General features: G+C 45.1%; 1 protein-coding gene and 1 long non-coding RNA gene across 4 annotated transcripts in view; one reads left to right on the top strand and one right to left on the bottom strand.

The window, feature by feature from the left end:
• Positions 1-26230, bottom strand: part of RAB11FIP1 (RAB11 family interacting protein 1) — a 32528-nt gene that overhangs the window by 5522 nt on the left and 776 nt on the right. The window contains exons 1-5 of one of the 3 annotated variants that reach the window (XM_023252615.2): positions 16628-16770; positions 11517-11959; positions 9399-10203; positions 6016-7899; positions 5138-5246 (exon numbers count right to left, since the gene is read on the bottom strand). In XM_023252615.2, the coding sequence (XP_023108383.2) occupies positions 5138-5246; positions 6016-7899; positions 9399-10203; positions 11517-11886 (3168 nt within the window). In that variant the 5' untranslated portion in view covers positions 11887-11959; positions 16628-16770. Of the gene's footprint in view, positions 1-5137; positions 5247-6015; positions 7900-9398; positions 10204-11516; positions 11960-16627; positions 16771-26230 lie in introns of those variants that run through there. The other 2 variants (XM_003984823.6, XM_023252616.2) reach the window with 2 other exon arrangements.
• Positions 16789-19974, top strand: LOC109498851. Its single transcript, XR_002155811.3, has 2 exons — positions 16789-17465; positions 19259-19974. It is a non-coding gene; the product is annotated as an uncharacterized LOC109498851 (long non-coding RNA).

The raw sequence follows: 26230 nt of genomic DNA, 5'->3' as shown, positions 1-26230 counted from the left end.
AAGGTCAGACACTTAACTGACTGAGCCACCCAGGTGTCTCTACCACAATTTTTAAAAAACTAGTTGCATGTCTATTGATACATCCTATCAAGAAAAAAAGTACTCTTTGGAAACAATAGCGAAGAATATGTTCTCAAGGGTTTTTAGATCATAACTCTGTCATGTAAGGATTTTATTAAAAAATGTGGATCACATAAGATACTCTCTGTAAGACGGTTTGTGAGATAGAAACATGAAGAAGCTGTCACCTGGAGGGAGGGACAGGCAGGGATTCCTCGAGAGTAGGGACCAGGTATGCGCAGGGGCTCAGGGGCTCAGAGTCCAGAGAGCTGGACAACCAAGCGCCCACTGTCACACAAGAGATCACGACAAACTTCACAGATGGGAGTGACGAGTCAACTAGACTTTGGGCATGGATTAAAATTGATTTCCCCCCCAAAATAACAGAATTCTGTTTTTCACTTTAAAGGGAATATTCCCTCATAATGGAAAATCTCAACTACAGAAGGGGGAAAAAATTATTGCCTGTAACTCCAACACTTAACATTTGGGTCTCCTATTGTTTCCTTGGTTTCTTTATGGTATGTTTTCAAACTTTAAGCATCACGCAGAATATGGCTTAAAAGCATTTTAAAATTATTGTTTTGTGAGCATTTTCCCATCATTAAATTTTGGCAAAAATCACGTTTTTTAACAGATGCTTAAAATTTCATTATACTTTACCCATCTCTCTATTGCTGGATATTTAGGTTGTTTTCAAAATTATACATAACAGTTTTTATTAAAATGCCTGAGCAGAAATCTTTGATCATATCTCTAAAATATTTCCTTACAATAGATGCAGAGGATTGAAAGAGCATGCATACTTCATACCTTACAAACTGTGAAACAGTGATTCAATTTGATTTCATAATCCAAAGGGGAAAGAATGTAAGACTTTGAAATCATTACACGATCCTAGACATGTGATCATTTAAAAAACTGCAAAACAATCCAGCATTACAGAAAGTGAGCAACAGCCATGGTGAGGAAGAGGTACAAAGAAAATATCTGTTAATTCCTTGTCACATATTTCCTTCCAGGATTTTTGCATTGGACTCCCCCTCCCATAGTTGTAATAATAATAATAATAATAATAATGTCTATTCAAATTTGGGTCCAACTGTTTCCATATTAATAGGACAGATGATTTTTGGATCTAAGTGGTGGTATTATTTTTAAATTTTTTTTTAATGTTTGTTATTTTTGAGAGAGACAGAGAGCAGCAAGCAGGGAAGGGGCAGAGAGAGAGGGAGACACAGAATCAGAAGCAGCCTCCAGCTCTGAGCTGTCAGCACAGAGCCCGATGTGGGGCTTGAACTCACCGACCGCGAGACCATGACCTGAGCTGTAGTCAGCTGCCCAAACAACTGAGCCACCCAGGCGCCCCTAGGTGGCTGTATTATTTTTAAATGGAAGTGTTAAAGCCACTTGGGTAAATAATACACTAAGTTTTAAATCATCTAGAAAGAAGGGAGGCCCTAAAACAGGAACCCGCCTCCCAAAAAAAGCCATTGTAGCAATGCTTCAGCTATCTTTTCATAACTTTAGCTATGCAATTTCTTTCCCTAACCTCTGTCTTACTTTGCAACATTCCAAAGAGTAGTTACTTTTATAAATATTATTTACGGCTTAGTACAAAGCATCTATTATACAGAGGGCCAATAGCAGTCTCCAGGAAACTTTCCATATTTACTCAGAATATTTACGAGGCATGGTCCAGGACCAAGTGCTTTGTTGCAGTCAGCCAGAGGGGCAGCGGTGGGGCGGACAAACCGTAAGCAAAATAAGCAGCAGTTGCCTTTGTTGTAAGGCAAGTTATTCTCTCAATCAGGGCCAGGAGATAAGCCCCTGATTACATGAGCTTTGAAGAATAAATAAAATGGGAGCCAAGGGTCTTGCTCACTTCCCGACAGCTAGGTGTTTGTTTCTCTTTGGAGCCCAGCTGCATTCCACAGTAAAAGGAAGGAGGGATGGGAGGCTGTTCCACGACCCTGGTTTTCATTACTGTCCCTTTTATGCTGTCCTTTTGCCCGGTTTCCTGGTAAATATCGTTAACTCCAGGAAGATAAACTCGGCCTCCTCTCCACACCCACAGAAACCAGCCAAGCTGCGCTGGTCGAGTTATGGTGTGGTTTTAGGCTATGGCTAAAACACAGCAGGCACACCGTACTGGCCACAGCTGATCATTCTGAGAATGATGCTTACTTACCGGCGGCCCTGGAAGCATGTAGTACAAGCAAAAGAGAAGGCGAGGCGGCTGGAAGATGCTAAACAGCTCGCAGCAACCATCTGTCATCACCGCTCAGCCTCTTTACCTGAATCTCTGATCTCAGGGACCCTTTAGCCCAGCTCCTGGTGACACAGGTGCAATGGAGCCAGAGGTAATACCGACTAACCAATGCTTTAAAAATGCTTGCGGGAGTAAAGCAGGCATGAGCGAAAAGTTTTTATTTTAAAAACACAAAAACTGGGGCGCCTGGGTGGCTCAGCTGGTTAAGCGTCCAACTCCTGGTTTCAACTCAGGTCATGACCTCCAAGTTCTGTGAGTGCGAGCCCCGCATCAAGCTCTGCACTAACAGTGTGGTGCCAACTTGGCATTCTCTCTCTGTCCCTCCCACTCGCTCTCTCTCAAAATAAATAAACTTAAAAAAAAAGAATAAAAACACAAAAACTGGGGTGCCTGGGTGGCTCAGTCAGTTGGGCGTCCGACTCTTGATTAGGGCTCAGGTCAGGATCTCAGTTGATGGGATTCAGCCCTGCATCAGGCTCTGCGTGGACAGCATGGAGCCTGCTTGGGATTCTCAGTCTCTCTCTCTCTCTTTGTCTCTCTCTGACTCTCTCTGCCTTGCTCGTGCTCCACCCCCCCGTCAAAATAAATAAACTTTAAAACATAAACTAAACAATAAAAAACAAAAACAGAAAAGCTACTTGATGTCTTACACTGCACAAGAGTGTAAGAGCTCTGATTGAATGCAATTTCTAGATGCCCTAAACTAAAATAGAAATAAGGTTCATTTCTACTGACAGTGACTACCCCAGGAGTCAGTTAGGAAATTCCTCTCCACATATTTGAAACGCAACACATCCTTGCCCACCAGTCCCTCAGTAAATCATTCTCCTCCAGCCCACGTGACAATGAGTCAAAGACCAGAGGTCTGCAACAAGGCAGTGTTCTAAATCCTCCTGATTTTTGAACCAGAAAGGGCAGAATGGAGACACTCTATAGCAGAGATCATCTGGGGCTCGGGGGGGGGGGGGGTTGGTTTTGTTTGATTTGTGGGCAGCAGTTGTTGTTTTAAAGTTAGCCCAAGCTTTTTAAAGAGAAGAGACCCTCTAATCAAGCAATATTCTTCCTGGAGATTTAGCTTAAGAAGGGAAAGAGTTCTATGCGAGAAATTATTGACTATGATAGCATTCACACTGAAAAACAGAAAACAGCCCAAATATCCAATAATAGGGGAACAGGTTAAGCAAATATTGATATAACCATTTCAAAGAATGAAGTAGCAAATACAAAAATGCTTATGGTATACTAGATAAACCACCAAATGAATAAGAGAACCAGTGTCTCCATGCAGGCAATGGGGCTGGAAAACCACCAATTTGGCCACTGATGTATTCATCAGTGGATACAAAAGCCTGAGAATGAAAGGCTGGTGAGGAGCAGGAAACCTACAGAGTCTGAAATTAATTCCCCACAAATTCTTATTGATTGTAAAGGGGATAAACAGCAATGTTATCCTAGAGACGCTGGTGGGTACCACCTACAGAAAGTCATCAGAGTTAACACTCCCACTACCAGGACAAGCTGATATCATGTGCCTCTTTACACGATGCACCAGGAAGGGACACATGACTTGCATGGTTAATTCCTGCCAAGAATGCATAACCTCAACCAAACCATGAGGTTTTGAGCAGACAAATCCAAACTGAGGAGAACTCTACAAAACAACTGATCTGAAGTCTTAGAAAATGTCAAGGTCTTGAAAGACAAAGAAGGCTGGGGGATCCAGGATAAAAGAGTCTAGAGAGACACAGCAACATAAGAGCGAGAGATCCTGGATTGGATCCCGGACTAGAAAGAAAGACAGAAAAACGAAGGAGCACACTAATGAGACAACGGGTGGACCTGAAATTTGGGGTAGAGATGAGAAAAGAGGATTACGCCAATTTTAAAAGTCGTGATCCTGATTAAATGTCCTTATTCTTAGGAATCACATGCTTAGGTATTTTAGAGGTAAAAGGGTAATGAGGTAGGCAACTTACCCTCCAGCGGTTCAGAAGAAAAAAAAAAAGTATGCATATACAAAGACAGAACAGACAGGGATGGGGAGAGAAACGGTGGCAATGATAAAACCACTGTGGTAAGATGTCAACAATTGGTGAATTGGGATGAAAGGTATATAGGAGTTCTTTGTTCTATTCTTCAACTTTTAATTTTGAAATGACTGCAGAATAAAGTTTCAGAAAATTATATCTATGCCATGATTACAACCCCAGGAATTTTACATTCGTGCCAAAAGATAAGACAAGATACACGGGGAAATGAAAATATCGAATTTGAATGGACCAGATGGTGGGTGACATTTTCTTCTCACTGACAAGAAGTAACAGTATCAATCACGTTGCTTGGGGACAACAAACAATCTGACAATAAGTCAGTAACCATAAGGGGAATAGTAATTATCCAATGGAAGGTGTAGAAGCTCCCAAAGATTATCCAAAGACACAGACATAAGGTTAAATTGCTCCTGGCGTTACCTGCTACCCAAGGAGGTGTACATAATGGTGGCTCTAGAAACGGGTTTTGTATAGATCCTTAACTAGCATGTCTATTTCTTTTTTTTTTTTTTTTAATGTTTATTTATTTTTGAGAGAGAGAGAGAAAGACAGAGTACGAGCAGGAGAGGAACAGAGAGAGGCAGACACAGAATTGGAAGCAGGCTCCCGGCTCTGAGCTGAGCTGTCAGCACGGAGCCCAATGCGGGGCTCGAACTCACGGAGAGTGAGATCATGACCTGAGCTGAAGTCGGGCGCTTAACCGAAGGAGCCATCCAGGCACCCCTAGCATGCCTATTTCTTGGAGAAAGCATACCTTCATCATGGCTTCGTTGATCATGTTCTCACTGATGATGGTGGCAGTGCCCAAGCTGGAATTAACAATCTTGGGGGCTGCTGCGTTCATTGGCTTCACGGGATGAAGTCTAAAGAGAAGAGGATAGGATCCTTAGACCTTTCTGTAATGACAAAACTGAGAAACTGTCCATCTCACAGATGGCAGTCAGCAAGACAGACAAGGGGACAGAGTGGTGATACATTGTGTTCACACCCCCAGTCCAACACATGCCAATGTTCCTGCGGAAATGAAAGCAGTCAGCACAAGGTAGCCACAGGGTCAACAAAGCCCACCCACCTGACAGCCAGGGGTCCTGACATTCTCGCGAGACCCTTGGTCTCCTGATCACTGTCAGAAGAACATTAAAGACGGTCTCTTACTTTTGAGACAACGACAGCCTCAGATTGCACTGTGTGAGTCCCTACAGAGCCTCCTGTTCCTCAACAGTAAAGGAAGAGTTCAGAACAAATACGCCCGCTTCATATCGGCTGGTGCTTAACACAAGCTTTCAACCCTGCTAGGTTCCACCACTCTGTCTCCGTTGGCTTCTGATACTAGGAAGATGCTGGTCATGAGACATCTCTGCAATCTGAGAGCCCCAAATCTGACTATGGTGAATTATTCCAAAACTGGCTTTGAAGCCTGTCACTATGTCCTCCTTACAAACGTAGGAGTGTCTAGGGGAGGGATTCCCACCGCAGGGGGAGACCCTTTGAAAACAGCCCCTACCAGCCAAATGCACAGTATGTACCATCAAGATATCTGTGCGGTTAGAAAGCCAGAACCTCGGCAGGCAAAAAGCAAAGGGCAGGGTGGGGGACATCGCTCACATCGAAACAACCTTTCCCGACTCTCACCTGTGCTTGGCTGACCCCGTTCCCGTGCTCGGCTGAGCTGAGACTGGATGTGTCTCTGAGGGTGAGACCCAGGCCTGAAGAAGCGGCTTCCTCTTGCCAGAATTGTCCACCTTACCAGCAGGGCCCTCTGCTGTTGCTTTTTTTTGAGATTCTGCTGTACTGGTGTGGTGCGTGTCAGCGTGTGGGTAGCTAGGGAAAGAGTGTGGAACAGGAAAGGTCTCAGAAAAGGAGGGGCTGGGTACAGGAGAATCCAGGGCCACTTCAGGACGCTGGCTTGGCCCCCCATTTCCTGGCAACTCTTCCTTCTCGCCACCGCCAGGACCTGACCGCTGTTTATCCGAGCGTGAACTCTTGCCACAATCTGGTTTATGAATTCCCAAAGCTGTGGTCGGGAAGCTGTGGTCCGAAGAAGCAGCTGTAACGGATGCTTTGGGCGCCTTCGACTGGGGGTCATGCAGGCTCTCAGTGGGTGCCGCCCACCCAACCGCCTGGCCTCTCGGCCCCTTTCCCATCTCAGGACGGGCAGATGACGCGCTCAAGGAAGAAGGCCCGGCTTCCGGGGCTGCCACCCGGGCCATCTCTCCATCTCCGTCATCTTCAACCTGATCCACTCTTTCGTCATCTGATGCCACTTCGGGGATGGAAGGAAGGGTTAAGCCCAGGTCAGCCAGGACTGGAGAGCTAACACCTGGGGCAGAGGGAAGGCTGCCCAGGGGGTCAGACAGTAAGCCTTCGTGATCACTGGCTTTGCTCTGATTCTCGGCCATGAGCAGATGGTCTCCCTCGACCCCACAGAGGGGAAGGTCTTGCCCCGAGCTTGCTTCACTCACGGGGCCTTCTGAGAAACTCTCCTCGCAGGGGAGGGCAAGGGGATCGGCCGTGGAAGCTAGCGCACCCTGACTGGCCGCTTCCCTCTTGGAGTCCTCTGTGTGGACAGACCCGGCAGGCTCCCCACCTGACCCATTTCCAGCCGTGGCTCCTTCCCGTGGCGGCTCCTGGGGGTTCCCTTCATCCTCCTCCTCTGACCCGGGGGACTTCTCTAACTCCTCCTCCGTAAAGAGCTGCTCAGAAAATGACACCCGCTTCTTGATTTTCTTTCGGTCCTCGTGGACATTCTCCTCGTGCGTCTGCATCACAGAGCCAAGAGTGGGGGATGATTCTGCCATCTGAAGAGGGGACACTGCTTCTGGAACCACAGAAGCCGTTCTGCCGTCCTTCACTCTGTTCTCCCCACAAGACTCACATGGACTTGTGACGTCTGTGTCTTCCCCCATCGGAGGCTTCCCAGCTGGGCTTTCAATCTCGCCACTTGGGGATGAAAGGGCGAATGCCATTTCTTGGGTCCCTTGAGATGAAGGGACAGAGGGGGGCAACCTCTGTTCTGAGGGGGGCAACCTCAGAACTTCTTGTGGCTCGGTCTCAGGCTGCTTCAGGAGAGCCTTTGCTGAGTCATTACTGACAGTGTTCTCTGGGCCTACCTCACTGGTCTTCCTCGGAGAATCTTCTGGCCCTTTTCTCACTGGAGTGGGTAGCTGTTTAGAAAGTGACCCCGAGGCACAAGAAACAGTCTTTGGAACTTGTGTTAAACTCTCCTTTTGCCATTCTGCTTTAAGGAGTAAGGATGGTTCTTCAGGACCGGCCTGGCCCTTGTCTGTGGAAGGCCAGTTTTCAACCGGCGTGGATGTGGAAATGGGGGCCGCTACGGGAGATGAGAAAGAGAAGAAGACAGAAGGAGATTCAGAGGACAGTGTCTCTGAGCCATGACCCGATTTAGAAAGGACAGGTGTCTGGCCAGAACTGGAAAGAAGAGCGGAAAAAAAGAGAGGAGAGTCAGGGGAAGAAGGAAGCCTGGCTGTGGGTTGAGCCTCTGGAGACACTTCCAGTCTGCAAAAAGGACAAAATAAAATCTGCAGGTCAGTTGCAGATGCATCAGAAGAGGCAAAAAAAAAAAAAAAAAAAAAAAAAACATGTAAAAATAAAGTTGATCCAAAGTGGAGAGCTTTTTTATACTTGGGGCAGTATCTTAAGGAGTTAAAGAAGGAGGGAGCTTCTGGGTGGGTCAGCTGGTTAAGCATCTGACTTCTGGTTTTGGCTTAGGTCATGACCTCATGGTTTGTGAGTTTGAGCCCCGCATCAGGCTCCTTGCTGACAGTGTGGAGCTGGCTTGGGATTCTCTCTCTCCCTCTCTCTTTGCCCCTCCCTTGCTCTCTCTCTCCCTCTCTTGAAAATAAATAAATGAACTTTAAAAAAAAAGTTAAGGAAGAAACAACAACAACAAAAAGAAGTTAAGGAAGAAACACGAATTATTTAACACATAAAAGGGACACTTTTTAAAACATTTTTAAAAAATGTTTATTCATTTTTGAGAGAGAGAGAGAGAGTGCGCGAACGTGCAGGGGAGGGGCAGAGATAGGGGCTGGAGGGAGGATCTGAAGCAGGCTGCTAGCTGACAGCACAGAACCCAACACGGGGCTCAAACCCATGAACTGTGAGATCACGACCTGAGCCAAAGTCGGACACTCAACCGACTGAGCCACCCAGGTGCCCCATAAAAGGGACACTTTGATCACCAAGCACACCTGCCACACAAGGGCTGTTGCCACAGAAAGAGAAAGCTCCAGGTAAAGCAACAGTTTACAGTGTCTTTTGGTGATAAACAAAAAGCATCTAAAAAGTTCAAAGCAGTACAAGAGGCACCTCAAGGCAACAGGCACAAATTTTGAAGAGGAATGGCCTGCGTGTATGTGTCTGTGTGTCTGAAATCAAAGTAAGCAGAATCTCAAAAAAAGTCTCCCCCACCCCAGACCACAGAAATACTGTTCGTGCGAACGTGAGTCATGCTGAAAGCAGAAAGTTCCCGACGCATCACCCCACGAGGGGCACCCTAAACACTCTGAGAACTGTCTTGGGCACACTCAAGGGTGGATCAAGGGTCTCTGGTGCCAGCAGACCAGAGCCAAAGTGCAAGGAGGAGAGATAACATCTGCCTCAAATGGAAATATGTGGTAAGAACTTTAAATACACACATGTTCTGCGCATAACCACAACCCCAATCTGGTATTCCCAACTTGCAATACTCAGAATCTGCTACACCCTGCGGCACTCCATCGGGGTCTGAACGTCCTACTGAGACGGGCAGACCACACATGGTGGCCATGGCTTTGGGCCGGGATGCATCACTGCCGTCTGTGCAGGGCGGGCCAGGAAGGCAGGCAGGCAGGCAGGCTGGGCTGGGCTGGTTGAAAAACCACTTAGACTATCAAATGCTTGCCACACACAGGGATCGCCATAGAATGACGAGCAAGAGGTGCTATAACGGTAGACCTCACTGATTACACCGAGCAGTGAGGGGCAGGCCCTGCATGAGAAGGAACAAGACTCACCGAGGCTTGACAGCTTTGGTCTGCGGAGCCCTTACAGAGGGAGCAGGTGGTGTAGGTTCAGACTTGGGCTCTCGGTCAGCTTCCGGTTCTGTGATCTGCACGTCCTCAAAGGGATTCAGGGATTTACCGCGTCCGGAGACAACAGCCGTAGTATCCTTCTCGGATCTTTCTACTAGGTCTCCGTCAGGCCCCGCCTGGTCCCCCCTCGGTGTGACTTCCATAAGCGTGCCTTCCTTCTCCTTTCCTGGGACCGTAGGGGGGCTTCCGCCTTCACTGCCCTTAGCCGCATCCTTCTTTCCTGTCACCAGAGACAGCAAAGAGGACTTCTTGTTCTCCTGCTTCTTGCTCTCCTTGGTTTCTTTTGCCGCCTCCAAGCTCACTGGAGCCGTGTTCTCCTGAATGTCCCCACTGATCTGTGGCCGGTAGGATGGCAGAGACATAGATTTCAGAGAGTCTTTTGTGGAAGACTCAGAGAACTGTCTGTCGGAAGACACCGCCCCAACGTCGCCAGGCTCCTTCCAGGACCGAGTGGCCAGGTTTTCGGTGGAGGAGAACAAATGCTTCTTCCTGAAGCCCTGGGGGGACGGGGAAGAAGAAGGGGTGCTGTCCTTGGTCTCGCTCTTGGCTTCTGGCTGCTCCACGTAAACATGGTTCCCGTTGATACAGACATTAGAGCGAGAAAGGAAGTCATTCTTAGACCGAAGGCCACCAAGAAAGGGGAGTCCTCCTTCCTTCTTGGGAAGGTTGAAATTGATCTGGTTCAGTTGCTTAGGATGTGCACTCTCTGTTCTCTTGGGAGACAGGACTATGGGAAGAAAAGCAAAGATCCAAAGGAAACAAGATGTTAAACGAGTGGTTCACAACTGGAAGGGGGTCCGTCTCTCCACGTCTGAATACATTTTTGGTAAACCGCCATTGGGTGTGTTATTGGCATCCAGCAGGTAGAGGTCAGGGTTGCTGCTAAAGATCCTACAGCACAGGGGGCAGCCCCACAACAAAGAATTATCTGGCCCAAACTACCAATAGTGCTGGGATTGAGAAGCTCTGCATTAAACCAATGCGAAGGGCAGAATCTGGCCAACAGCAACCTGCATTTGGTCATTGAAATTGAAGTTCAAAACACACATTTAATTCACAGTTAAAGGAACTGAATTCCTCAACTTTCATTAAGGATGTAGCCCATGAAGTTTACACACATCAATAGGACCTCAATAAATACCTGATGAATAAATGAAATATCAGAATTACTCTAAGGTTGCATGATTTTACCCTTAACTAGAAAAAAAAAAAAACAAAAAAACCCAGATACGTACATTTCATTAATTCCAAAAGCTTATATTAATGTACATCAGTTACAGAGCCAGACGTTTTAGAAAAGAATTTATGCATTCTTAGAAACCAGAGTGCTTAGAAATAGAGAAGCCTTTCTTTTTATTTATTTATTTATTCATTCATTCATTCATTCATTCATTTATTTATTTATTTATTTTGAGAGAGAAAGAGGGCGTGCATGCATGAACAAGCAGGGGAGAAGCAGAGACAGAGGAAGAGAGAATCCCAAGCAGGCTCTGCACTGTCAGCACAGAGCCCAATGTGGGACTCAATCCCACAATCCATGAGATTATAACCGTGAGCCGAAATGAAGAGTCAGAAACTTAACGGACTAAACCACCCAAGCGGCCTGAGAAGCCTTTCTAACCAAGATCATCCATCATCATGACCATCATCACCATTTTAGTAACTGAGGAACTGAATTAAAATCTTTCTCTTAAGATTTGTTTCTTCTTTTTTTTTTTTAAAGTTTATTTATTTACTTTGAGAGAGAGAGAGAGAGCGAGTGAGGTGAGCAGGATCAGGGCAGAAAGAGAGAGGGAAACAGAGAATCCCACGCAGGCTCCATGCTGTCAGCACAGAGCCCGATGCAGGGCTCGATCCCAGGAACCGTGAGATCATGACCTGAGGCAAAGTCAAGAGCCAGATGCTGAACTGACTGAGCCACCCGGACACCACATTGTTTCTTCTCTCTTAAAGCAAAGTAGACTGAGAGACAGAGAGAGAGAGAGAGAGAGAGAGAGAGAGAGAGAGAGAGCGCCAAGTAAGGAGGAGGAGAAAACTCACCATCCGAGGCAGAGGAGGACTCATCCTCATTTTCATCATCCTCCCACCGGGACTGAAAGCCTCCAGGACGAAGCAGCACTTTGTCTGACTTTGAAGTAGGCAGGACAGACATGGACTGGGAAAGTGGTGTTTTCTGCAAATTTGACTTGGAAAACAAGGTCTTGATCTTCGACTTCTTTTTCTTGTCTTTTGAAGTAGACTCATCATCGCTGTCGGCGGAGGGTGTGACGCTGGGAATGACGGCTGAAGCAGTATCGGACGCGCTATCCTTATGCTTCCCCTTGATCTTGTCCTTCAGCTTCCCAAATGGATTCCGAGACTTGTCTTTCATGGAAAGGTCAAACATGCTGGCGGTCATGTTGTTTCTCATAAACTGGATGTCAACTTCAATTTCGCCTCGCTCTTTATCCTTCTTTCCTGGTTTGGATTTCAAGGTATACCACCTACAAGGAGAAAGGCTGAGAGGTTACCTTTGAATTGGGTCTAAAACAATATTCACAATGTCCATTAACTTGGCCTCTCTTCTTCTCTGCTACTACCAACCTCTTAGATAAATGCATTCTTGGGCTCTCTTCTTTGGAGAGTAGAGGGTGGGGTGGGGAATGAAGGCAGAACCTGTGGTTTTATTTTTGAGAAGACACCCCATAGGCAAAGATAGGATCTGATTCTGTACTGAACGTACAGTCACTTAAAATCTTTATTCGATAAGCTATTTCTAAAAATAAAATAAATATAACAAACATTCCATCAAATCCTCTCCTAGGACTGGTATTTGGCTTCAATAGGGGAAAGATGCAAAGATCATACACACACAGAAGGCAAAATGGAAATTGACACATAAATCTCAGAAAAAAGGGCAAGGGTTTGTAGAACCATCCCTGCCGGGGAGTTGATAGAAAACACAGGACACAATAAAAAAAAAAATTGTTTTTCAAAAAGAGTGCAATAAGCTAGTCACGAGATGACAGATATGGTATGATTCGATTTCTATTAAGTACCTAGAGCAGTCCAATCCACAGAGTAGAACGGTGGCTGTTCAGGGCCGGGGCCAGAAGTGAATAAGAATTAGTCCTTAATGGGTACAGTCTCAGTTTCGGGAAATAAAAAAGTCTGGACAAGGACGGTTGGTGGTGGCACAACAGTGTGAATGTATTGGACTGAGCCATACACTAAAAAACGGTTGGTAAATTTTGTTACGTATATTTTACCACACTAAAAAAATAATAAGAATTAGAAGTGGAAAGGAGGCATTCTTCCCTAGCTTAATACTCCTAAAAAGAGAAGATTTCAAACATTATCCAAGTATTTCAATGGGTCATTTGCAAACTACTTCAAGACAGGGCAAGTATTGTATCAGTCCAACTCGACTGAAAGACAAACTTCAGAAAAAGAAATCTCCCCTTGGCATGTTCCATCTGGTGACCTCCAAGAAGGTAAGGCAGATCCGTGGCATGACCACTACAGAGCAAATAGGTCTGAATCCACGGTCCACCGACAGCCATCCCCGGCGTTACCGTACAAACTGAGAAACCGCATTTGGATGTTCTTTGGGGTGACCTACTTAAGAGCTGAGGGCCGTGGACGTAAAGGAAATGACGGGTTTGCTCAAAAGAGCACAGTTTCCTCCTTCACTCTCAGCCTGTCTTGCTCGCAGGGCAGATCCCTGCCCCACTACCTTAGCTCGTTTTACAACTGAGAGGAAAGGGGCAGAAGGAAGCAGAAACCTAACACTTAAATAGCATCTACAACATAACCTGGCACTGTGCACACTTAGGAACATCCTGGAATTAGTGTCCCCAGAATGACACACAGTAGACATTATACTCACTTTACAAAGACACTGAGGCTCACAAGTTAAGTGTTTCGTACAAGGTCTTACCACTGTTAAGGGGCACAGCCAGGATTCTGAATCAGTTATGCATTTCTCCAAAGGTCCTATTCATTTTCTAACCCCAAGATTCCTGCTTTACACTCTTTGCTAACTCACCTCCCATGGGCCATGTTCGCAACACACAGAGAGGAGATTCAAATTTAAATTCTTTCTAAATAAATAAACTTAAAAAAAAAGGCAGGGGGCTGTGAGGGGTGCCTGGGTGGCTCAGTGGGTTAAGCGGCTGACTTTTGATTTTGGCTCAGGTCACGATCTCAAGGTTGTGAGACTGAACCCGTGTTGGGCTCTGTGCTGAGTGGTGAGTCTGCTTGGGACTCTCTCTCTAGGTGTCTCTGTCCCTCGCCAGCTCTCTCTCTTTCTCAAAACAAATAAATAAATAAAACTTAAGAAAATAAATAAATTCTTTCTGAGGCAGGTTTAAGCTTCTCATTTAAAAGGCCCTACCATAAGAAAGAAAGTACCGAGGAAAAAAGTACTAAGAAATGTTCTAGGAAGAAAAGGGGGAAATCCCACCACAGTCACCACCAACCATAAATCATGAGATTACATACAGAGTCCAGTATACAAAGTCATCAAGAACAACTTAAACTTCATTTAAGAAATACATCCAGGGGCGCCTGGGTGGCTCAGTCGGTTAAGCGTCCGACTTCAGCTCAGGTCACGATCTCGCGGTCCGCGAATTCGAGCCCTGCTTCGGGCTCTGGGCTGATGGCTCAGAGCCTGGAGCCTGCTTCCGATTCTGTGTCTCCCTCTCTCTCTGCCCCTCCCCCGTTCATGCTCTGTCTCTCTCTGTCTCAAAAATAAATAAAAACGTTAAAAAAAAAATTAAAAAAAAAAAACATCCAAAAATTGGAGAAAATGATATAAGCTACTATTCTGGACTTTTAGAGGAGATTTTTTATGGTTTTTAAAACCACAATCCACAGCTGGGGGGCTGGGGGGAGGCGGGGCAGGGGGAGATGCAAGGTGTTTACGGACAACCTCACCCCTGCCAGCCTAGTGTCTTCACAATATATTTTCCAAGACCTAGCCTGGAATAGCTTGCTTATTTGTCGTTTAGATGTCCAGAGGATTATTTCTTTTTCTCATCTGCCCGTCATGCGGCTAAATGGTAGCCCTGGTGATGAAGGGTGGTTAGCTTTGGTAAATACCCACTGCAGGCACCTGAAAGGGGAAGTTGCTGAAGCTGAATGCAGAGGTTCTGATGACCACACCGGCCACAAGAAGTTTGACCTCTCTGCCCACGGAAGCGGGGTCAGTCCGGCCTTCTCCCCAGCCTCCTCCACACAACTCATACTGTTAGCCAAGCAGGGGATGCAAAGACGACCTTCAAAGCGTGCCATCGACAGTTCCTGGGACCAGCCCTCCTTTCCAAAAGTATCACCACCAGTCTGTTTACTTTGAGCGAAGCTACAACCGTCTCTAGAATCCTCCCTGGGCACCTATGCCCAGGATCAGTCCCCGGGGAACTAAAGTGGGATCTGTTTGGGGAACTTCTAAAACCACTAGGAGGTGTGAACAGACGCTCCAGCAACTGTTCCTATCCTTTATTTTCACAGGCAAACCTCAAACCAAAGACCAGGTAGCCAAGAACAGCCACAGAGCTATTTAAGGATGTGAAAAGCAGACTGAATCACAGGTAAGCGTCCCATGCAAACGTTCAGAATTTTTAACAATCTGTGCTGGATTTGTTAAAGCTGGAAAAGAATACAGGAATTGTTCCGTCTAACAACATGACATTCAAACCACTTAAGCAAGAAATCTTTGGCACAAGGATAATTTTATAATAAATGAAAGCCATGATTCATAAATGTCTCTCACCCTAAGAAATCCCAAACCAGATACGTTTGTGGGTTTCCGCATTCAAGCATCAATTTTATTTTAAGTGCCTTTTTATGCATTTGTTTTTTAGCTCACTTAATTCCAGCACCTCACGGAAGCAATTCTTGAATAACAAAGTCCCAGCAAAGCCACCCAGTGTAGGTAAGGTGGCAGCGTGGGTGTGTTCCAGCATTACCTTTCAGGTAGGCCCAGAAAGCTTGAATTATCTCAAAAATCAGGGCTGGGTTGATTTTCCTAGTCCAAAGGGCAGGGTACAGAAAGAAAGCCATAATCCCAAGGTAGTGAGTTTGTTTTTAAGCCCGTATTTCTGAAAAATTCCTGCAACCTATCAAGAAAATCAAATGATCCCTTCTGTAATCAAGTAATTATTTTAACTTATAATTAAAAATTCAATTCTTTGGAAATTAAAAGGATCTCTGAATACATAAAAAGTGATAGGAAACATAAAAAAAAACTATATTCGAAAGTAATAACAGGCATAGGGTAAAAATTCAAATCATACAAAATGGTACAAAATGAAAACTTCAATCTTCCCACCCCCCCATGCCCCTCAGCCAAGGGATGATGGTCCTGGGCACACAAAAACAAAAACGCCCATTATCCAAACAGGCTACCCTGCTATTTTAGAGTTTTGGGGGGGTTGGGGTTTTAGGTTTTTTTAATCGAACACAAGACAAGGCAAGAGCTAAAAATACAGAAAAATTCATTTATGTCTTCTATTGCCTGGGCCCGCATCGTCAAATCTTCTGGGCCTTTCAATAGTCATTTTGAGAAGAGCTAGAATTATCCAACCATGCCCAATTCTCAGGGCCAGTCTGCTTTCAGAATGCACCGTGTCTCACTCCACGGCTCAAATACGTGGAAAGCTGATCACAGGGGGCCTTCCATCGGAATGCGGCAGGGTGAGGGGAGTATGGTTCCTACTCTTGGGAAATGAGAAGTCTCGCGGCAATGCAGGCTTTCGGGATTATCCTTGTAAAGGACTGGCCGGTATGTCTCAAAAATAACCTTTCTGCAGCTGAAACAAACATGTTTTTCCTTTGAAACATTCCGCAGGGCAGACACGTACAGAGAAATGATGACTTCAAAGATTCGCTTCCAATTTTTTTTTTACATAGCAGCCACTGGAAATACAAAATGAAAAGGCCAGATTCTGCCCTAAAAGGCATACCCTCCAGTGGGACACAGAGAGAGCTGGCTCACCAAACATCACAAAGTGCTCCATTAGAACCACTGTTGCCTTTTCTTTCTGACTTTGAAGCATGAGAAAATAATTAGACACGGAGAGAAATGCCTGCTAACGCATACAATTTCATCCCAAATAAGGGCTCTCACACACAAATAAGGTCCTCAGCAAAATTAAATATGAACCACCTACCTAGGGGCTCCAGCAAAACGAATTAATACTGCATACTTGTATTAGACACAGGAGGCTCCAGGGAAGGCAGGGAAAGAAAGACCACTATGGCTCTACGAGTCACTTCAACATTTTCATGTGTGTTAATTTCCAGGGCTCTCCGTCTGTGGGTCTGGTCTGGACTCAGGGTCAGTGGTAGACTGGCCCCCGCCCCAACCTGTTCCCTGCAAAATCTCAACGGTGACTTATAGCATGAGTCATCTCCATGGTAACCAAGCATCATGACACAGGGGATTATGGCCTCAGGTGAGGGAAGAAGCAGGAAGAACAGAAAGGCACCTGATGTAGTGTTTGACACAGAGGACACTCTCAATCTTTCATGGATGAAGAATTTTTAAAAAGCAACTCATTCGTTGTCTTCCCCAGGGAATAAAAAGAAGGCTGAACATGTGGGGTTAGCAGTTGAGAACATCTGAATGGGGTTCTGAAAAGGAGGGATTCCATATGGGTGAAATGTCCAGACTCTTCTCCTGGTAGCCTAGAAGCAATGGAGAGCAAACAGGGACAGAAATGTTTATGGCCTCTAAAACGTCTGTGGTGTTGCCTACACGGGCGAGGCAGTTTCACATGTTTTGTTACTGCCCTTTGTAGCTGGTCTTGATTACCTTACTCTGACTACAGAATGACCAATCGGCCAACCTTGCCTCCCTCGGTGACGCTTCCTCTCTGCCCGTTGTTAACAACTTGGAAGAACTCCTGAGAGTGGCAAATGGCTCATTTTTTACCCCAACCCCTAAAACAGCCATTCTAGCGGCACTGAAAGGCCACCTGTAGCCACCAAACTCCATCCTGAAAACTGGTAAGTGGTGTGCTAAAGGAGGCAGAACAGAAAAAGCAGGTTGAAAATGTCCTGGGTCCCTTCCCTATTATTTGCTCTACAGAAATTCTCTTAGAAAGTGAGCACAACAAGTTACAGAGAATTTTTTGTTAATTTTTTTAATGGACTTACTTTCATGCTAATGTGACCATTATTCCTTTTTACATTTCTTCTTGAAGTATTTTTCCTGTACGTTTTAACAACCACTAGCTGAGACACTTTAGGCAAGTTACTTAACCTCTCTGTGGCTCAGGTTCCTCAGAAACAGGGCTGAAAGCACCTAATTCATAAGGATGCTAATGAAGATTAAGGGACTTAATATATGTAGTGTCTGGCACTTAATAAGCATTCAATAAGTATTAGCTATAATCCTTACTTGGTTGTAACCAGAGTTTACATGTGATTTTATTTTTATAGCGTGTAGTGCGTTCTTGCCCTACAGTCTTCATACCCACCATTTCTAGTGGCTGTATGATATCCTGCCAAATGCGTCTATACCGTGGTTTACCCCCGCAGATAGTTCTCAGAAGGGAATTTAAGATCTCAACATTTCTGACTGGCCCTGCCCCTAGATAACCAAACCTATCCAACAAACACAAACAATAAAGATCTGTATTTGAAGGGAGGAGGAAATGGCTCAGTTACAAAGTAAGTCTGTATTATGCAATCTCCAAAATTAAAAAGTATACGAGAGTCTTTTAAAACACCACAGTCAGTGTGTATTTTCTGTAACTTACTGAGAGATGTAACGATCCTCAGATCAAACCCTTCAGGGTTTCTACACAGCAGACAAGACACAGGGCATCCAAACTACTGCAGGGATATGCCGAGATGGCGTGACTGAAGTATAAGGATCAAGACATGTTTTCTAAGTTGAAATCACTCAATGCTAGACTCCTTATAGGTGAAGACTATAAGAAATAGCACGTATCGGTATTTTAAGATTCTCTACAAATCAGAAAAACATCAACTCGTTTTTAAACATGGAAGTGCACCCCTCCTGTATTCATTTACTTGCCGTTTTTTTTTTTTTTACTTGATCATATCTCAAAAAGCCACAAATGTTAATATTCTACCATCAGATCAGGTATCTCGCCTCTTGCCCAATTGGTCCGTCAAAGAACAATGTCTCGGCAACCACAGGGTCCTTTATTATTCATGCAAAGACACGGGACAAACATGCAATGGCTTTTGTTCACCTTCTCAGGACCAGGACAAAAGGAAACAAATACACTCTAGCATAAGGGATCCAACAGTCCACTCCCCACCCCACAAACAGGTTCACACTCTTTCTATGAGAGTTCCTGGCAAGAAAGCAGAGTGTCTATGATTTATCGTGTAATCAGCTAAGTCCCAAGAAAGAGGAGGAGAGGAACCCACATTTTAAAATCCTGTTTTAACAACAAATGACTAGCAAAAACGCAAAGTTCCATTAGCATACAAGGAAAACGCCAGTTTTGGTGCTAGAAGAGGCAACACCCTTGAAGAAATATCCCGGGACCCAGCGTGCCGCCTGGTGCCCTCCACACAGGACATCCATTCTTCATGATCACAAGAGGCCTTTTCAGACCAGGCTTTCTGGAAGCCTGAATTGTTCCACCTAGGTTAGCCAAGTCCCTTCTCATAAAAGAGTGTTTAAAAGGTGAAGCGTACAGCAGCCACACCTCTAGAAACCTTTTTCTGGGATTTCTTATAAATGCCTCCCCTCTACTCCATTCAAAGCCCAGCATTCAGGAAAGGACACTTAATTAGCGCTGCCTTTTTTCTCTCCACAGGCACATTCCTAAATGTGTCCCTCAGGGACACCCTGGAGACTAAAATCCTTGCTTTTTCTCTAACAGAAGATCTACAGCCTTCTCTCTGCAGGAAAGGAATTTCTCATCTCATTAGTGGCTAACTGCAGCTCCCTCGCCAAAGGCATCATTAGCAGAAGGGAACCTGCTTCCTTGGTGTTAAGAAAAGGCAACTGACAAGCCACAGCCCAAACTAAGAAACTGAAAGAGCAGAGCTTTGACTTCATACCTCCGGCACCCCTGGTCTTTGATCCACTGGGCTAATTCTAAGATTAAACAGTTTTCCGTGTCCACGCAGGCAAACGACCACCCGCTCTGTGCCTACAGGGACCTCAACCATTCACTCACTCACACAGATGTTACGAGCTCCTGCGTTGGGTCACACAACAAAGAACAAGACCAAAGTGGTCCGGGGCCAAGGGAAAGGCGGGCAGAGTCAGACTTGGTCTCCTAAGCCACAGCTCGGGCGCAAGATCTGACCCAGGACACCTTAAGAGGAGAAGCTCTCACTGCCAAGTCTTTTCCCAAACAAATATCTTGGCAGTGGACCGATTTTCTTCAAAAGCCAATACAAGGGTCCCGGTGTTGATTTTGTTGGAATTCAAAGGCCCAGAGATTTAGAGATCTGCACAAGACCCAGAACCAAAGGTCACACAAGGAACTGCTCTGAGATGAAAATAAAGCCCAAAACGACCTCCTATCACTTTCTCCATTAGCCTAGGGCTTCATCCTTCTGGAATTAGCCAGGGCTGGCGTCTCCAAAGTGTAGAGTGAGGAGCACAGTTTTCTAGGATGTATGGCAACTAATATTGTACTATTTTTAATAGATACCTAAGATTACTGTTAAGGGCAAAAAGGGTAAGGTCAGCAAGCCTATGTCAGAGTGGGTGACATTTTAATAAGCACATGTATTGCTTTCCATGTAATTATAACACTTTTTGGTTAATCGCTACAATTAAAATGACATATCAAATACTATTTATAAAAACCTCCCTCCGATGATAGTTACAGAACTACAATAGAGGTCCTTGTAACCAAAAGGAAGTTTAAGCACAACAAAAAAGGCACAAGACTCTCCTGTACGCTCACCTTCCCTAATGTGAAAAACATGTAAATGGTTAACTTACTAGAGTTTTATTTTTCACTTATAGGTTTCTTTTTCCTAATGTTATGTATTATTTTCCCTTTTCTTAGTCCTATATTCCTTGAAGCAGTGACCTCATCATCTGTGTTAGAGCGCACCGATGAGATTTTACTAGCTACGTACACTATTACAAAACAAAGACTCGGCCTGTTTTAAAACTGTAAATACTTGGAGACACACATATACACACCCTGGTTTCCACCCTGGTTTCAATGGTGTTTCCTACTAATTCCTTCCAACAGAAGACTCAACTCACAGGTGTCACTGCCCAAAGCTGTCTTTGTAATGGTGACCTCACTCTGCTGGGGAAAGAAGGCACCATCACTTCCTGGTTCATTTTCAACAGCAAGCTCTCTTTATTTTATTAGTAGTTCATTCTTATCACTTCCTCTTCTCTCCCCCCACCCACATCCAATCTATCACAAATCAGGCCAACTAAACTTCCAAAATATCTCTGAAATCCACCACCTCTGTCCACCTCCATGGCCATCACCCAAGTGCAAGCCACCACCACTGGTGGCCTAGATTACTGTAACAGCCTCCCATTTTGTCTATCTGATTCCAGGTTAGGCCTGCTTTGAATCCATTCTCCACCCAACAGCCACAGTGGTTTTTGACAACGCGGATCACAACACCCTTTGATTTTAATACTCGGTGACTTCTCACTGCTCTTAAATAAAACCCTGCCTTCCTCTTCAGCCTCAATCTATACAATCCCTCCAGCTTCCCAGGTGTTCCAGCCTCAGGGCCTTTGTGCAGGCTGTTCCCTCTGCCTCAGGCCCTTTTCCTCCACTTGTCACCAGAAAAATCTCTTTGTACTTCAGGTTTCTGCCTCAGAGAAGCATCCCCTTCTTTAAGCCATGTCCTTTCTGTTCTTTCCTCTTATGACACCCTGTTCTCTTCCTCCACAGTACTTATCATAATCCATGATTATTTATTTATGTGTTCATTTGCCTAACGTCTGTCTCCCCCACAAGGCTCTGAACTTCCTGAAAGCAAGGATCATGTCTGTTTTGGTCACTATTGTTTACACCCCAGTGCTTGGCACCTAGAAGTTATTAAAATACATTTACTAAAAATACAAGCATGAGATCTTGCCATCTGCCACAACATGGGTGGACCTAGAGGGTATTATGCTAAGTGAAATAAGTCAGACTGAGAAAGACAAATACATACAAGTTCACTTCTATGTGGAATCTAAAAACCGGAACAAATGGCAGAAACAGGCCCATAAATACAGTGAGAACAAAGTGGTGGCTGCTAGAAGGGAGGGGGTGGCAATGGGCAAAAGGGGTAAAGGGGAGTGGGAGACACAGGCTTCCAGGTGTGAAAGGCATCGGTCACAGCCGTGAACGTGCAGCATAAGGAACAGTCGTTGGTACTGTAACAGCACTGCATTGACGGATGGCGGTGAGTATAGCACAGCGTATAGCACTGTCGAATCACTATGGTATACATCTGAAACAAACGTAGTATTGTGGGTCAACTATACTTCAGTAAAAAAAAAAAGTACTAAAAATATGGACTTTAAAGACCAAAAAAAAGGGGGGGGGGGTTGTTGGAACTTTCCCCAAGCTAACTAAATATCTTATAAATGAAATCGTAACCAAACAATACCATGAGCTCCCGGGTGGCTCAGTCAAGTAAGCGTCCGGCTCCTGGTTTCGGCTCAGGTCATGATCTCACAGTTCTTGAGTTCGAGCCCTGAGTCTGGCTCTGCACTGACAGCCCAGAGCCTGCTTGGGATTTCTCTCTCCCTCTCTCTCTGCCCTTCCCGGGCTTGCTTTCTCTCTCTCTCTCTCTCTCTCTCTCTCTCTCTCTCTCTCCCCTTCTCCCTCTCTCTCTCTCTCTCCCCTGCCCTTCAAAAAGTAATAATAAACAAATAATACCATGAGGAACATGAGGGAGCATCTTGCCCATCACCGGAACAATGACTCTCCCCTTCTTAGTCATTTCATTCCATGGCTACAACCAGGTTGGGGTTACTTGTCCCAGAGCTGACAGACAACTCTGTCTCAAGCACTGAGCTGTCAGTTTCCTACACTGGAGTAGGAGGGGACTGTGAGAGGCAGGAGGGTTTCCAGAAAGGCCCAATGTTACCTTTAAGGGGAATCCCAAGAAAGGAAAAATTTAATCAGTAACACTGCTCCAATTTTCCAATCGGTTACAAAAAAAACCTAACTGCACTTAGGAAACTTAACATTCAAGCACAAACACTGACTGCTGTTTTTTTTCTTAACGTTTATTTATTTACAAGAGAGAGCAGCAGAGGGGCAGAGAGAGAGGGAGACAGAGGATCTGAAGCAGGCTCTGTGCTGACAGTTCGGGGCTCGAACCCATGAACCGTGAGAGCGTGACCTGAGCCAAAGTCGGACGTTTAACCTACTGAGCCAACCAGGTACCCCTGACAGCTTATTATTTATCTCTCTGGTCAATTAAATCATTTCTCCACATCCAACTCTCCCAGGAAAACAACATTGAGCCTTTATTTCTTTTTAATAACCCGGATTTCCTCTGGCAACTTATTATAGCAGCTTACTACACTTATAGTTCTTCAAAATCTCAAATCTTTCATGTGCAACCAAACTCCCTCTTGCATCTTCAAGAGACATAAGAAAATGACTCTCCATCACTCACTCTCCCTTCACAGCTGGAAGACTATTACAGTATTAAGTGTCATGATATTTAGTTACACAATGCCTTTCAGTCACTAGCCTGAATGGATGTTTATTTTAATCTGTTTTTAACAGATTATTTCCCCCAAATTTTGTTGCTCTTAGTATCCTAAAAAGGTTCCCCCCACCCTTCTGGCCTCTCAGCTTCAGGTCTGTTTTATGAGCGTGAGACTTAACTGGTTCCCATTTCACCAAGGCCCAACTGTGACCCCAGGTCTTTAATAAGTGCAAAATAAACACATTTCAATTTCTTCTTCTTTTTTTAAATATTTTTTAATGTTTATTCATTTTTGAGAGAGAGAGAGAGAGAGAGCGAGCGAGCATGAGTGGGGTTGGAGCAGAGAGAGAGGGAGACACAGAATCCGAAGCAGGCTCCAGGCTCTGAGCTGTCAGCACAGAACCTGACACGGGGCTCAAACCCACAAAACGTGAGATCATGACCTGAGCCAAAGTCAGATTCCCAACTGACTGAGCCACCCAGGTGCCCCATTTCAATTTCTTCTTAACAAAAGGGGCCACACACTATTCCCTATTAGAAGTATCCTACCTCTATGTCAGTCTCCACTTGGTATTTTAAAGATGTGTGTCATCACACTAAATTTGAGGTCCCCCAAATTTGAGTCATGAAAAGCACATTTTCTGAACTCCAAATATTTGATGGATGAGGGCTTATTAAGAGAACAAAGGGAAGTATGAGCACAGTTAACTCTTAACGTCTTGAGTTTCTGGACCCGTGACGAAAGTCATACTCTAAATAGCAGCAACTCTTCTTTGCTAGAGATTAACACACATGCGTGCACGCGCGTGCGCGCACACGCACGCGCGCGCGCACACACACACACACACACACACACACCTGGAAACCAAAATTGAACTTATGTTTTGTTTCTGGTTTTTATTTTATTTTTTAAAAAATTCTGTTTTAATGTATATTTATTTTTGAGAGCAAGACAGAGACAGAGCATGAGCAGGCGAGGGGCAGAGAGAAAGGGAGACACAGAACCGAAACAGGCTCTAGGCTCTGAGCTGTCAACCCAGAGCCCGATGCAGGGCTCTAACTCACACACCGTGACATCATGACCCAGCCGAAGTCGGATGCTTAACAAACCGAGCCACCCAGGCGCCCCTGTTTTTGGTTTTTAATGTCTAAGGTGGAGTCAAACCATTAATAACTAGTTCAAATGATTTTCTTAGCCCAACCAGTTTCCTTCTGGTAAACTTCCACCTCTCTCGGTATGCATCACTCTCCACATGTCAGCCATCTTGAGCACCCAAGTGATGTACCAAGGCATCAGAGAAGCTCGGTTTCTTTCACTAGGTTCCCTAGCACCCTGGAAAGTCCCAGGAAGTGGCAGATGGAAAGCTTGCAATTTCACCTACTGCTGATGGGGCAAAGAAGACTTCCTTTGCAGTTACAAAAAAAAAAAAACAAAAAAAAAAAACACATCAACTAAGCATCATTTTCTTACAAAGTTGATACTGCAACTAAGTGGTAATCAGCTCCTACAGTAGACAGGAGGAACCATCTAGGTTTAGGATTACACTGGAGAGAATGACAGAAAGGAAGATGTAGACCTCTGAACCCTTTCTGAAATAGGGAATTTAAGGAGGTTTTCATTCCTCACAAAGCAGTAACAGAACCTTCTGAGCCTATACCCAGGCCCCATTAATCCAGGAACCTGGAAACATCTTATAAACATCAATTAAGCTGGTAACAAGCTCCACGTATAAATAGGGAAACTTGGGTGTTTAGAGATCGAGTCGCTTGAAGCCTAACAATGAGTCAGGACCAGAATGGGCACCCGACCCAGGAATCTGGAACCCTCATCTCTGGTAGGGACATGTGATCTATCCTTCAAGGGAATAAAATGTTCCAACAGAAACAGATGGCAGAAACAGATGATAATATCCACACATCTTGGGATGGGACAAGACAAAGGACAGCCAATGACGCCCAGTTGAAGCCGGAAAGGAAGCCAACCCAAGGCCCCAAATGTCATTTAATCAAATGGAAAATTAGCATTGCTTCAGCACCTCCTTAGCAAAGACACTGCTCACCTTCTGGCTTGTAAGTTGATGCCAAGAGATATCCTATCCATCCTCACCTCAAGGCTCTCTATTTTTATCTGATTTGAATTCAGAAAATGCCTATTCATCTTTGGCCAGATAAGTGAATCAGGTAATACATTCACAAGCATGCAAGCTGAAATTGGACCCACCCTGCAGAAAAGGGAATCTGGTAACTTCAAACCCTCTGGCTTTTACTGTCCTGTTCACAAGGGAAAGTGAAAATGCCGTGTATATCTAAAACATCCAATGTGAATCAGTATGCTTCACCAACTGGAGGACCTGTGGTAATATGACTGACGTGCCTATTTACCGTCCAGCACAAAGCAACCGATTAAGCTAAGGAGCCCAGCTTTTGGTATAGGATATGAGCATAATCAAATGTTCCATAATCAAATGCTCCATGGCAAACACGTGTGAAAGAGAACAAACAAATGGGTGACACCTTGAAGTGAACTGGGTGTTGTCCAGCTTTCCCTGTGGGAGCGAGATACCCTAGCACAGAACTCCACACCCAGAAGCCACTGAGAAGCCACAGGCGAGCAGTCATCCATTCTGAGTAGGACCAGAGAGAACCTGACAAACTCCAAAGAGAAACAGTGCCTACCACCCACTTTAGCTTGGCCAAGGGCAGACCCTGGCTCCAACCAGCACACCTTACTAATTTGGGGCCCAGGACAAACAGGGTTAATAATTTTCAGTCTGAAAAGTTAAATTGTTTTAGCATGCTTTGGGGAGGCAGGGGAGGAGGGGGTTGAAAAGGGGAGGAGAGAGAGGCAAATTCTCTTCACCAACCCCTTAAGCAGCGCGGCCACACTGCAATGCCTTTGCTCTGCCCCTCGGTGAGCCTCTGGGGCCCGAGAGTGTCAGTGGGTTTCACTCCTCCACTTAATCCTCCCTGCGTTCTGGCCCCGCCATTCCCAGCTCAGTGGCTAGGACAGTGAAATACCCAGGAGGCTTTCCACAGAAGCTAATGTGTGTATCACACATACACACTACCCACAGTAATAAGAAGAATTCGTCAGCCCACATGTATTTTCAATTCATCAAAAATTCATTAAGCGCTTA

The sequence above is a fragment of the Felis catus genome, chromosome B1 (genome assembly GCF_018350175.1).
Source record: "Felis catus isolate Fca126 chromosome B1, F.catus_Fca126_mat1.0, whole genome shotgun sequence".
Lineage (NCBI taxonomy): Eukaryota > Metazoa > Chordata > Mammalia > Carnivora > Felidae > Felis > Felis catus.
This window is presented reverse-complemented; position numbering and strand designations above follow the sequence as displayed.